At 31.3% G+C, this 13,129-nt stretch overlaps 1 protein-coding gene across 2 annotated transcripts; it reads right to left on the bottom strand.

Annotated features, from left to right (window-relative positions):
* Positions 1–6,571: 6,571 nt before the first annotated feature.
* LOC120213876 (serine/threonine-protein kinase tricornered-like) lies at positions 6,572–11,465 on the bottom strand. 2 transcript variants are annotated; one of them, XM_039211922.1, is made up of 14 exons: positions 11,260–11,465; positions 10,004–10,314; positions 9,558–9,732; positions 9,311–9,394; positions 8,984–9,225; positions 8,668–8,884; positions 8,283–8,362; positions 8,097–8,181; positions 7,844–7,975; positions 7,636–7,749; positions 7,506–7,553; positions 7,113–7,197; positions 6,926–6,982; positions 6,573–6,787 (listed from the first exon to the last, which is right to left on the bottom strand). In XM_039211922.1, exons 2-14 carry the CDS (start codon positions 10,222–10,224, stop codon positions 6,687–6,689), a joined length of 1,641 nt encoding a protein of 546 aa, XP_039067853.1. In that variant the 5' UTR covers positions 10,225–10,314; positions 11,260–11,465; the 3' UTR covers positions 6,573–6,686. The 2 variants fall into 2 exon arrangements, with proteins under 2 accessions (XP_039067854.1, XP_039067853.1); XM_039211923.1 differs by lacking the exon at positions 11,260–11,465 and having other exon boundaries at positions 6,572–6,787.
* Positions 11,466–13,129: the final 1,664 nt, after the last annotated feature.

Genomic DNA, 13,129 nt, shown 5'->3' with positions numbered 1-13,129 from the left:
AAACTCTGCTTGAACATTTTATCACGTCAACAACATACATTATACTAAATATGTCTTTTGAAAATACAACTCGAATAATATATTTTTATTTCATGTATAAAAATATTTTTTCTAAATATTCTTTTAACTGTTATTTTCTAAAAATAAAAAAATTACATAATTCACCCTTATATTTTATATATATTGATGGGATTTTGCCCACTATTTAAACAAAATACAAAATGAAGTAGAGTTGATATTTTTACAAGTTGAGAAGAATTTTTAATTTTAAAAACAAATTAAGAAAATATATTTTATAAATATATATTAAAGAGAATATATTATTTTATTGCATGAAATATAGAAATAAATGTAAATTTAAATATGAAGACCCATATTAGGTAATAATTTAAGGTGTTATAGTGAAAAAGGAAAGGAATCTCGACCCTATTTTCTATTATTTTTCTTGATAATGGACCAATTATTATATTTTTCCAAAAGTGATAATTCCATCCATTGAAAGTAGAGAATTATTGGTTTGAAATTAAAGGCCAAGGGAGGAATAAAAGTCAAATGGCATCATTGTCTTTTAATGGCCTTAAATTAATTTAATTTTTAATTTATTGATTAATTAATTTAATTTGTTTTATTTATAATATTGGTATAATTTTAATTAATTTGATATCTAATGTTATTAAAATAATTTGACACTTGTATTTATTTGTCTCTACCACCTACTTTTTGCTATTATGAAATTAGAAGGGTAAATTTATGGTTTGGTGCTTGAACTTTGTTTTGAGGTTTACTTTAGTACTTGTTTTAGGTTTAATTTGGAACTTCATTTTTTTCAACTAGGTACGGAAACTTGTCTTTTTTGTTAAAATCAGTACCTGAACTTATGTTTTTTGTTTAAATAGGTATTTACAATTTTTAACCAATTTAAATTTAAAATTATGTGTGTACCTTTTTAACCAAAAGAATAAATTCATGTATCAATTCAAACCAAAGATTAAATTTAAGTATCTAATTGGACCAAGAAAAAGTACAAGAATGTTAAGATATAAAAATATATTTGTTGTCAATTTCAGCTTTATCAAATTGTGTTACTAGTATATAAAATTTTGTCCAAACCCGTTTTCGACCTCGCATTTGTATTCAATTTTCGATAAAATTGACCCAATAAATCATGCGGGTAAAGAATTGGTCCATTAAATCCTCCAAATTTATTTTGGGATATACAAAAAATACCATAGTGTAAGTGATATTCATCACGTCCACATGACGAGTTTACCTAAATAATATTTTTTATTCAAATTCGTCACGTTAAAAGACAAGTTTAAAAAATATAATTTTTATTAAATTTTATCCTCAATAAAAATATATTTTATTGGAACTCGTCATACCCACATGACGAGCTCCAAATTACTGTAGCAAATGTCATAGTTCCAAAAATATTTTGTGGTGTTGTATTGGGCTAAATAAAGTTTTTCATATTGGGTCAATTTTGCCTTCAATCTCTACTATTATTATGGTGGATTATACATGTATGATCATTTTATTCGAATTTAATGTACTTTTATAAAAAAATAGTATTTTTTTAATTTGAGTCATATATTGGAAATGATGAAGTCAGGTTAAGTCGAATTTTATTTTAAGATGAAAATTTTGTGACATGACTCAAACTGAGATAATAATTTTGTTAGGTTCAATGAAGCTCGTTCGATCAACCGAAATATGCCAAGAGGTGGTGAATTAACTTTTTAAAGTTTAGAGAATAAGGAGTATAAATATAGAAAAATTTGCACAATGATTTATAGTGGTGCAACTTATCAACTAAGTGTACATCCACTACCTATGCTCCTCACTTAGGATTTTCCAACAAATCCACTAATTTGTTCTTTCTTTTTCAAGGATCAAGAGTAACTTTTACAACTCTTTAATTTTTCATGCTAAACTACAACCAAAATCCCTTTATAAAGGAAAATAATTGTAAACAAAAAAACTCTAAAAATGAATGTGTTTACAAATTAAAACTCACAAAAACACAAATATTTACAAGAAAAATGAAATAAAGAATAAAAAGCTTTTCTCTTGTGTTTGATTACTTGGATAGGTGTTGATCACCTTCTTCAAGTGTCCTTGAGTTGTTTTTACAAGTTGGAATGAGTTACTAGTCGTTTCTAGCCGTTGGTGATGTTTCGGAGCCGTTGGAGATCAAAATAACCATTACCTACAACTTTTAAGGCACAAAGAATCAATCCTTTTACCAAAGGGATCGATCCTTTTTGGGAAGAGGTCGATCCTTTTCCTAGAGGGATATATCCCAAACTCACTGTTGTCCAAGGGATCAATCCTTTGAGTCAGAGAAGCTTGGAAACATGGCTTTAAAGCGCGAAAACCATTGAGTATGTTTTGAAAAGGTTCGACTAAGTTTGAAAAACATTTAAAAACATTTTAAACTTTTATTTAGACTTTGAATTATTTTTGAAGACTTTGAATAAATTCAATTTAGTCTAAAAACATTATGCCCTTATTTGTTATATCAAAATATAAGTTCTACAATCTTCCCCTTTTTGATATAACAAAACCTTTGAAAAATGGTTTTCGGAAAAACTCCCCTTAATAAAACATTTAATTAAAAAGAGACATATTTTGGAAAACATTAAAATTCCCCCTTTTTCATTCTTGAAATTGAATTTTTCAAACTCATATACTTCTCCCCTTTTGTTATATCAAAAATAATTCAAGTTTTAAGATTCTAAAATAATAATGGAGAGTAAGTCAAGAATATTAGCATTAAAATTATTTGAAAAATCAAAAGCTTCCCCTCAACAAATGCATTCCAAACAAAAATTTGACTTTAAAAGCTTGATACTTAAAAGACATTAAATTTCAACAAAAATGAACAAACATGTTAGAAGCACGTGAAATTCAATATATCCAATTCTAATAAACTTTATGTCATATCAATTGTTGTATTTAAGTGCATGTGCATAAAGTTATCAAAAAATATTATGCATTTGAAAAATTAATATAAATTGCTAGAGATATATCATTTGCAATAAATTCACACGCATAAACATTTAAATTAAGGTCAAAAATTAAAATTTGTAAAAACAAAACATTAAAACCAATTTTAACCAAAATTTATTATGGTAAACAAACATTTATAAAAAATCATTAAAACTTTAGAAAATGTTCATCACAACACTTTTTAACATACATGAGATAAAAAACATAAAATCATTTAAAATCAAAACTTATACATGCTTAAACCAAATGAGCAACCAATTATGCAAGATAATCAAAATAAACTTAGAGGTTACTCATTCCATATGAAGTGTGGCTAGAGCATTTGAATATCTTCACTTTCATCACCATTGCTTCCACACACCTACAAGAGATATTTAATTGGATTTTGGTATCCAAATTGCTTTGGATCCTTGAACCTTAGTTTCAATGCCCCTTGTCCTTTTAGAACTCATACTTGTTTAATTTTAAAACGTTTTCCTTTCTTTAGAGGACAAATATGTTCCTTGTGACCATGATAATGACAACATAAGCATTTTATTTTTATGAAACTAGATGAATTATTTAAAATATTTCTTTTTCTTCTGTTAGTCATTCAAGGTTAACTTTTAAATCAAAATTTTATTTTTCAAAACTTTCAATTTTTACTTTTGAAATATCTAACTCATTTTTCAAAATTTCATTTTGTTTTTCAAAATCAACTTTTGCTTTCAAAAGAAAATCGTTTTCAACTTTAAGTTTTGAAATCATTTTCTAGTATTTGGAGTTCATTGTCTCAAACTCCAAAAATAATTCATCATATGCATCTTGTAACTCATTAAAAGAATATGATTCGAATTCATTAGAGTTAGAAGATACATTGGGCTCTTCAAGAGCCATTAAGCGCACCACCTTTGTTAGTTATTCTTTCTTGTTTCCATGGATCTCTTCGAGCTTATTCTAAAGCTCCTTGGTATTTGAACAAGAAGAAACCCTTCGTATAAATCGGGACCAAATGCACAAAACAACATATGCGTGGCCTTGGTATTTTTTGAGCTTTCTTCTATTCTTGGTCACTTCACTCCTTCGTCTTCTTATTTGGGGAAGAGTAATCATTCTCGATCATCTTCTATGCATCAAGATCATTGTATTGGATGAATATCTTAATTAATTTGTTCCAATGATGATAGTTAGCTTAATCGGTTCAGAGTCTTCTATATAGAATAAGTCAGAGGTGGAAGCCATCTTCTCAGTTGTGTCAGAAAGGAATAGAGATTCTTCAAGGATCGTCTTAAGGTTGTTAGACATTTTAATGAGTCAAGCTCTGATACCAATTGTTAGACTCGATGAAGCTCATTCTATCAACCGAAATATACCAAGAGGGGGTAAATTAACTTTTTAAAGTTTAGGGATTAAGGAGTATAAAGATAGGACAATTTGCACAATAATTTATAGTGGTTCTACTTATCAACCAAATGTATATCCACTACCTAAGCTCATCACTTAGATTTTCCAACAAATCCACTAATTTGTTCTTTTTTTTCAAAGATCAAAAGTAAACTTTACAACTCTCTAGTTTTTCACTTGGTTAAACTAGAACCAAAACTCCTTTACAAAGGAAAATAATTGTAAACAAGAAAACCTCTAAAAAGGAAGGTGTTTACAAATTAAAGCTCACAAAAACATTTAAAAAAACATTTTTTACTTTATTTGGACTTTGAATTATTTTTAAAGATTTTGAATAAATTTAATTTAGTCCAAAAATATTTTTTCCTTATTTGATATATCAAAATATAAGTTCTACAAATTTAATTGTCGTTTACACATAGATAATCAATATAACACATCTTCTCTTTATATCTAGAGATGATTAATATAATGCCCTCTTTATATTTTTCAGTTTGGTCCCTAGATTTTTATATGTTTTTATCAGTTTGATCCCTAGTTACATGAGAATGTGTGAACCTTAATCCATCATTGATCATGGTTGGTAGAGATTGATGTCCATGAGAATGTGTGAACCCTTAATCCATCATTGATCATGGTTAATAGAGATTGATGTCCCTCTTTTAGTAGGGTTGCTCAAACTATTGATTATTGGTAGATGTTATTTGTTCATGGTATGACAACTAATTATCGTGGGGTTCTTTTTACTAGTTTAGTATTGATTATATTTGTAAGAGTTAATTGCATCAATGTCCCCAAACTATAGCCCTTGTTTTGAATTGGTCCTTAAGCTTTCGAATATTCTAATTTCATCATTGAACTATGACTAATATTCTAAATTAGTCCTTAAACTTTTGAACATTCTAATTTCATCCATAAACTATGGCCCTCTTTCTAAATTGGTCACTAGACTTTTGAGTATCCCATTTTCATTCCCTAAATTGATCCGGATATACAATTAGTTTCAACCATAGGTTAACCTAAATTTTGTTTTTTCAAACATATAATTATATAACCTGGTCTAACAATTTTATTAACAAGGGATGTGATTAATATAAATGTATAGCTTGGGATGAAATTGGAATAATCAAAACATTTGGGGACCAATTTAGAATGAAGGTCATAGTTTGGGGATGGAATTGGAATATTCAAAAGTTTGAGGACTAATTTAGAATGATAGTCATAGTTTAGGAAATAAAATGTAACATTTAAAAGTGTAGGGACCAATTTAAAATGAGAATCATTCTTTGAAAACTTATGATGCAATTAACTATATTCTTAAATTTTGATTTATTTTGATTTTGTCCCTCATTCTTTATTGTTAATTATATTTTGTCCCCTTAATTAAAATCTTGTTTCCGTCCATGTATGTCCTTACAATTATATTTAGTTTAGAATGATAGCGCTTCAAAGAGGCCAGTCGTATCAAGCAGCCAACCTGGCTCCTCTGGTGAGCCTAGTGAGAGTCGGTCTAGCATATTATTCTCGACCAGTGGTCGCCTGTCAACGACTCAGAGAGTTCAACCCGGCTTTGTGCCCAAAGCATCATCTTTCACTCGTGCTGCTGCCACTAGAGGTGGCCGTGATGATACCCTCCGGAGCTTCGATCTCTTGACATTCGGAAGTGGAAAAAGGAAATGAACGACAGATTCCCCTGGTAAGAAGAATTTTCCCCATTCTATTTTCTTCTGATGGGAGATAATGGCACTATAATGGTATTCACGAACCGTTACTCCGCATATGCGTCTGCTACCGGGTTCTCACAACAGTCTTCACAAAGAATGCGATCCCCAGAAATGAAACTACTTATGATTGTCGGACATTCAGTAACAGACGTATACATTCATAATCTTAATTAAATTTATATTTACAGAATCTTTGTTTTCAAATTTATCTTCTAAACAAAGAGGCATGAAAATGGAGGTGGTAAGCGATGTGGCATCACTCGAACAAAACCGGTTTTTTACTTGAATGCATTACTCGAACAAAACCGATTTTTCTCAAATAAAACTACTTTAATTTATATTGAAAGAATATTTACTTTCATATTTATCTATTATTAGTAGTAGTATTTTACAAAGAACAATCACCTAGCTGATTCAAGAACCACCTCAAAATGTCAGCTCACTCTGTTTACTCGAAAACTTTCCAATGAGAACTTGAAATCTAAGATGTGGTAAAAACAAAAGCTACTCACCGAGTAAATATTAGCTTTATCGGTAATCAAACGGGCACCGAGGAATCGTGTCGGGTCATTTTCTATAATGTTCTTCGGGGACTTCATGTTGCGGTGGCAAGATGCTTACGAAGCTCCCTTGAACAAGTTGACTTGCAGCCGCAGCAGACTCATCCGCTGCAACATATATAGACCAATGTGTGCCTTAGTCATTCTACTATATCATGCCAAAACCTCAACTTTCAGAGCTTCATAGCATGTGTAACCTACAAATCGGACCTCAGCCGCGAAAAAAGTATAGTAATAATGCCTTACCGAAAAGGGATTTGATGGAGGGTCTCTTGGGTTTCGAGCTCTTCTTCTTTAGCTCGGCTGTAACGGAATAAATAAAAATGAGTCAAAAAACAAAGATTTTTGTCCGTAGGATAAACTTGTTTGCAAAACAACCGGAAGAGGGTTGAGAAAGATTGAAGGGACAAAAGCAACAGAGGAAGCAAAATACCGATGCCTGGTAACTGATTGTCATTTACGATTTCAAAATTCTTGTATGTATAACCCACAAAGTTTATATCCTTGGATGAAAGCATCTGCATCAAAGGGTAAAAATTAACCGTGTTTAATTCGGTTGAGTTCGACAATGTCCGAAACATGATGAAATATAGCATATAAATCGAAGAAAATAGACTGGTTCAGCATGTGAGCAATCGAAACATCATTTAACAGCAATTACACTTTATTAACCATGTTTAATTTGGTTAAGATAATTCTAAAACATGATGAAATATAACATATAAATCAAAGCAAACTGACCAGTAAATGAAATGGTCCCATGGTAAATTTCACACAAAACGGGCCTCGTTATTTATGGAAAAGAAGCAATTGTATCTACACTAACCTTTCTCCATGGACCCGATTTTGCTAGAGATGGAATTTGGTTGTCAGCCTGGTGCATGAAAAGAAAAGAGAATAATAAGAATATGTCTAAACAGGTTATCGCATATTTAAACGCAGCAACACTAATCTACATCTTCAAACTTCTCGAAATTTTGTGTGTCCAACTCATCGTTGACTTCGGGAATAAATGCAGCTTTCATTTCATATAGTTTGTCCCATTCAACAGCTTTAAACCATGGGTGAGCCTGAAAGAAAAAACAGATACAACTAGTTAATTTGGTTATTAGCATTCTATTTGAAAGCAAAATCGAAGAATCTTAAACAGAACACACCACACACCTTAATTTCATTGGCACCCTTCGTTCCTAGCCTTTGCTCGACATTACATAAGAGTTTACTGATAACATCTTTAGCTTCCGGGGATAGTTTTGCTTCTTCAGGAAATTTTAGGTGAGTTCTCCAATTTACTATCTAGAAAATTCAAAACAAAGGACAATAAGAAGTGTTAACTACTTTAGAGTTGCAATATAGAAAAGTTTATCACACAATGTTCATAAGTAAAGAGGGGCAAAAAGTAACTGTAATAACTTACCTTCCGACAGGTCGACATTGGCTCATCGGAGTAGAAGGGTGGATATCCAACAATCATTTCATACATGATAGCACCAAGAGACCACCTGGAAAAGTATAAAAAACCCATTATAAGATACCTAAAAATATATTATCCGAAAAGAAGACCTCACAAAGTATATATATTTTAAGTGTTTAATATACGAACCAATCGCATTCCATTCCGTATCCTTTTTTCAGCAAAACCTCTGGAGCAATATAGTCGGGTGTGCCAACCGTAGAATATGCCTGCGTATAACAAAATTTAAATGTTTAAGCAACATTATTTTGCAATTTCAAAAAAAAAAAAAAATGAAAGCCCTCTAAATTAACTTAGCAGCAAAAAGAGGTGAGCGTGTGGTCTTTCTATAGAATATCTAAGGAAACTAAAAGCTGAAAAATATACAAGCCTTGCGAATTCTATCGAATAGAGCCTGAACAATGGAAAATATGGAGAAACATGTCTATAATTTCTACCTTTCTAAACTCAATAGTACAGCCACTAATAACGGATAAATAATGTTTCATTAACTACATAGTAGTCGAGTAATTACAAGCATCCTTCTGTTCCTCTGCCAATGCTGCAGTTGCTCCTGTTGTGTGCGTTTTGGTGGTGCAGGTCGACCATCACTTTGAAGAGTTCCACTGACATTTGCCACGGAAAAGTCCTTTTCCTGAAGGTTACTGCAATCTAATGGTTTACATAATCCAAAATCCGATAATTTCATATGACCGTCTTTATCAAGGAGCAGGTTGTCAGGCTTGATGTCTCTACAACATGTCATATAGAATGAGTTTTACCCCTTGGTGAAAATTCAGGAAGACCGTTACATAAAAAGTTTATGTAGGTTTAATGTCACATCAACTCACCTATGAATATAATTATGTTTGTGAATTGATTCAATCGCCAGGACGGTTTCTCCGACGTAAAACCTGGCCTCATCTTCGGTTAGTATATCCTTCCGCATCAATAAAGTCATCATATCTCCCCCGGGTAAATATTCCATAATTAGATATAGATACTCTTCGTCTTGGAAGGAGCAATATAATTTGACAATGCAATTACTGTCAACCTCTGCAAGTAGATTCCTCTCGGCTCTCACATGTTCAACCTGACAATTAGAAATGCAAACTAATGAATTAGCATCGTGTCTGAACACATTATGGCAATTTTATAGCAGGCTTGAAATGGACTACCTGGCCTCTACGAAGCATTTCGGACTTCTTAAGCTTCTTCATGGCATAAACATGACCAGTTGCCTTCTCCTTACAGATTCTAACCTGTGATTAGAAGAGGCGAAGTTAAAAGGAACACAAAAATCTAGTGGTAGACATGACATATCAAAATTTTCTCAATTTTGGCACGTATATTGAGGCAGGAGCACAACTAGAAGAAAGAGAAGAACCTATGTGATGATGTAAGAAAGAACGAAGAGATAATTACCTCACCAAATGCACCCTTGCCTATCATGGTCAAGGGCTCAAAATCATCGGCACCCATCTTATGCCTCTGAAGACGCATGTATTCTGTTTCCTTCTTCTCTAAATACTTCAGTAAGTTGTTTTGTTCTTCCTCAGAGACTTCAGCATCAGCCAATTTCTTTTCTAGAATATCACGTCTGCAAAAAGATCACAATTATCTCAAAATGGTCATCCCTGATCTTCAAAAGGAATTACCGTAATTTTCCCCGGGGTCCTTATCCTATCATGCTATATATTTAGCTGATGACACAGTCACACAACGTCAAACGTTCCACTAAATATATCCACGAGATAATTCTACCGAACTGTCAGTCTGTAGTATAAAGCATGTTACAAAATTACTTGTAAAATTATACATGGGGAAAATTATTTTCCATGAAACGAACTAAGCTAGAATTTAAATCATACCTCTCCTTTCTTTCCTGGAGGCTTTTCATCTGCTTCTTGTAATGGTCCTCGATATACTGCTTCGCAGCAGCAACGCGCTGTTTGGTGACATTTGATGGCACCTCTTCACTTGTTGGCGGTTTAGACCCCTCCTTTGCTTTACCTTCACCTTCTTTCTTCTTTGAAGGCCGTGACTTATCTTTAGATTTCAACTTGTTGAGCCAACACCTTGCAGTTTCCATTGGTTTGAAAAAACGACACTTACAAATGCCGCACCCCTATATGTACATTTTAGCTCATAACTATTTATCAAAACATCCAACAAACAAATTCTGCAAAGAAAAGGAGCGAAACACGAGTAGGTTAGCTTAGAAAAATGGGAAAGCAACATTATGAAAAATTTATATCAGTTGTCGAAGGATACGACACACAAACAACCAAAGATCGGATAATTGCAAAAAGAAGCATTCTAATTATCAGAAACCTCATGATCTTTAATGTCTCACCGAACAAATAAATACCATGTTAAGCTTAGTTAGTTGTGACATGCTAGCAGTAGGCAGCTAGGTATGCATTATTACAAACTCTTTTGCACATTTCTTACCTACCAACATGATTTTTCCCAACATTTTCCAGCACCTAAACAACAACAAAAAAAACCTGAATTCAAACCCCGAAGTCCCAACTAAGAACTAGGCAAAGAAAAAACAAGTCGAAAAGCATTATCGATCGACACCGAAAAAAACTTATTACGAAATGCAACAATTTATCATCAATTCATAACACAGAGTGAAATGATGATGTGATCCTCACATAGTTACCAAAATAAAAAAAATATTAGGAAAAAAAAGTTAAATTCAGCACTAGGTTGATCGATATAATCCATAAGATTCAAATCAGATACGCTTGGAGGAAGAGTTAAATTTACGGAAAAAAACTGAGCATCAATACAATTCATAGCAATTCAAATCAGATATTCTCAGAGAAAGAGTTAACTACACAGGAAAACATGGAGCCTTTTTTTTCCTTCACCAGCTAAACAGAACAATCAAAATCGGACACTAAAAGATAATCTAAGAACTGGGAATCAAATAAAAAGAATAATAAACAATCAAAAACCCAAAAACACTGAATTTTCAACTGTCGAGTGTTTCTCCCCAACCAAAATCCGAATTTCAACCCACTCAGAACTCACACTCAACCATAAATCTTAAAAAGAAAAAAAAAACCCAATCAAGAGAAACCAAAAACAATTGCAGAATTTGAACTGAACACACCATTAAATCAATGTAAAAACTGAACCGGAAGGATTGGGCAGAAGAGAAGATGGAACTGTCAGGTTTGAAATTGCAGAGAATTGTGAAGCAAAACCCTAGAGATGAAGAGAAAGCAGAGAGAAGAGAAGATCGAAAAGAAATTGAAGCCCATTGATCAATGATTTTCAGGCTTTTTCTTTTCAAAAGTTGGAGAATAGAAGCTTTCGCTTTGCTTTTAACTGCTTTTATATTTATTTACTTTTATTTTACATTTCAGCTTTCATAATCTTTTTACATAAATTTTAGGGTAAACTACCTATTTGGAACCCATCTATTATTTAATTTTTGTTTTGGTTCTATTTTAGTCACTTTCGCTAAAAAATTAACAGTGATAGTGACATGGTATTTTTTATTTTTCAATGCTAACATTACATTATCTTATGATGGTAGATCATCATCACCGTTAATTTTTACACAATATATAATCAAGCCATGACTAAAACGTTATATTAGGTATGATTTTGAAAAAAAAAATAGTTAGAAGACCAAAGTAAAAACTAACTAATAAGTGGATGACCAAAAAGGTCGTTTACCCTAAATTTTTTCTATTTACTTATTAATCATATATGGTTAAAATATGTTCCAAGTCCTATACTCTTTATATATTCATAATTTAATCCTTTTTTACCTCTAAAACTTTAGTCACTTCATATTTATTTAAAAATTCAAATATAATAACTCATTGAGCGATTTTAGTGGTAAAATAGATCTCCCTGGAGATTTTAGATTCGAGTAGTTGCTTCTGCAGAATGTATATACTTTATCAATTACTACGAAAGATTTTGAACATATAACACGTTGTAAAAAAATTTTATATGACAATTCAAAATAAAAATGGAATCGACATCCATATAATTAAAAGAATGATGTTGTAACTTACCTGATTTTAACATAAATGTAGTGATTTTAATAATTGAACTTAAGTTTTTAAATGAAAAAAAATAGAAAGACTATATTTCAAATACATTAAAAGTATAAGAACTTAAAGCGTATTTAATTGAAATTTTAAATGAATTAGGTTAAGCTTGCTGTTTATGGATGAAGTGGACCATGCAGGACCATATAAGCTGATATGTAAACATGGTAAATTATACTCGAATTCGATTATCTGAATTGATTTATTCAATTTGAAATTGAATATAGATTTAAATTTTAACTAAATCGATACGAATCTATATTCAATTTGACATGTATTCAATTTAACCCTAAAATATATAATTTTATTATAATAATAATTAGGCAAAAAGGTGACTTTTGCCCTTTTGCCCTTATAGTAGACCCAATTTATTACTTTCTCCTTTATCGTATTTTCGCATCAATTTAGTCCTCGAAGTTACTAAATGGCATCAATGTTTAAAATATTTACCACTATTTAGGGTTTTAAGTTAGGATTAGGGTTTAAGGTTTTTGATTTAAAGGTTATGGGGTTATGGCTTAAGGTTTAAGATTTAAGGTTTTAAACTAGGGGTAGCATATAAAATGATGCAATCAAACAACTTTGAGAGTTAAATTAATACGAAAATACGATAGGAACGAAAATAATAAATTATATACATGGACAAATATGACTCTTAAATCTAATTATTATTAATAACAACAACAACACCAACAACAACAATAATAATAATAATAATAATAATAATGAAAGATGTTGAGAGGATAGGGTAGGAGAGATGAGCTGGACCACTTTGAAATTATGAGATTATATAACTATATGTCTCCCGTACAATTGTCTTAATTAATAACAACTTTTTTATTAAAAAATAAAAGACACTTATTATACATTTGATCCTTATACTCTTCACATATTCCAGATTTAATATTTCTACTC

This window comes from Hibiscus syriacus, unplaced genomic scaffold (genome assembly GCF_006381635.1).
Source record: "Hibiscus syriacus cultivar Baekdansim isolate YM2019G1 unplaced genomic scaffold, ASM638163v2 tig00110044_pilon, whole genome shotgun sequence".
NCBI classification, from domain to species: Eukaryota; Viridiplantae; Streptophyta; class Magnoliopsida; order Malvales; family Malvaceae; genus Hibiscus; species Hibiscus syriacus.
Note: the sequence above shows the minus strand (reverse complement) of the source record. Positions and strands in the feature narration are given on the sequence as shown.

Coding starts and splice junctions, on each gene's coding strand:
- LOC120213876 (XM_039211922.1), bottom strand. CDS start 10,224: ATGGAAACTGCAAGGTGTTGGCTCAACAAGTTGAAATCTAAAGATAAG. Junction 7,750..7,843: donor AGGGTGCCAATGAAATTAAG/GTGTGTGGTGTG, acceptor TTTTTCTTTCAG/GCTCACCCATGGTTTAAAGC. Junction 6,983..7,112: donor CAATCAGTTACCAGGCATCG/GTATTTTGCTTC, acceptor ATTCCGTTACAG/CCGAGCTAAAGAAGAAGAGC.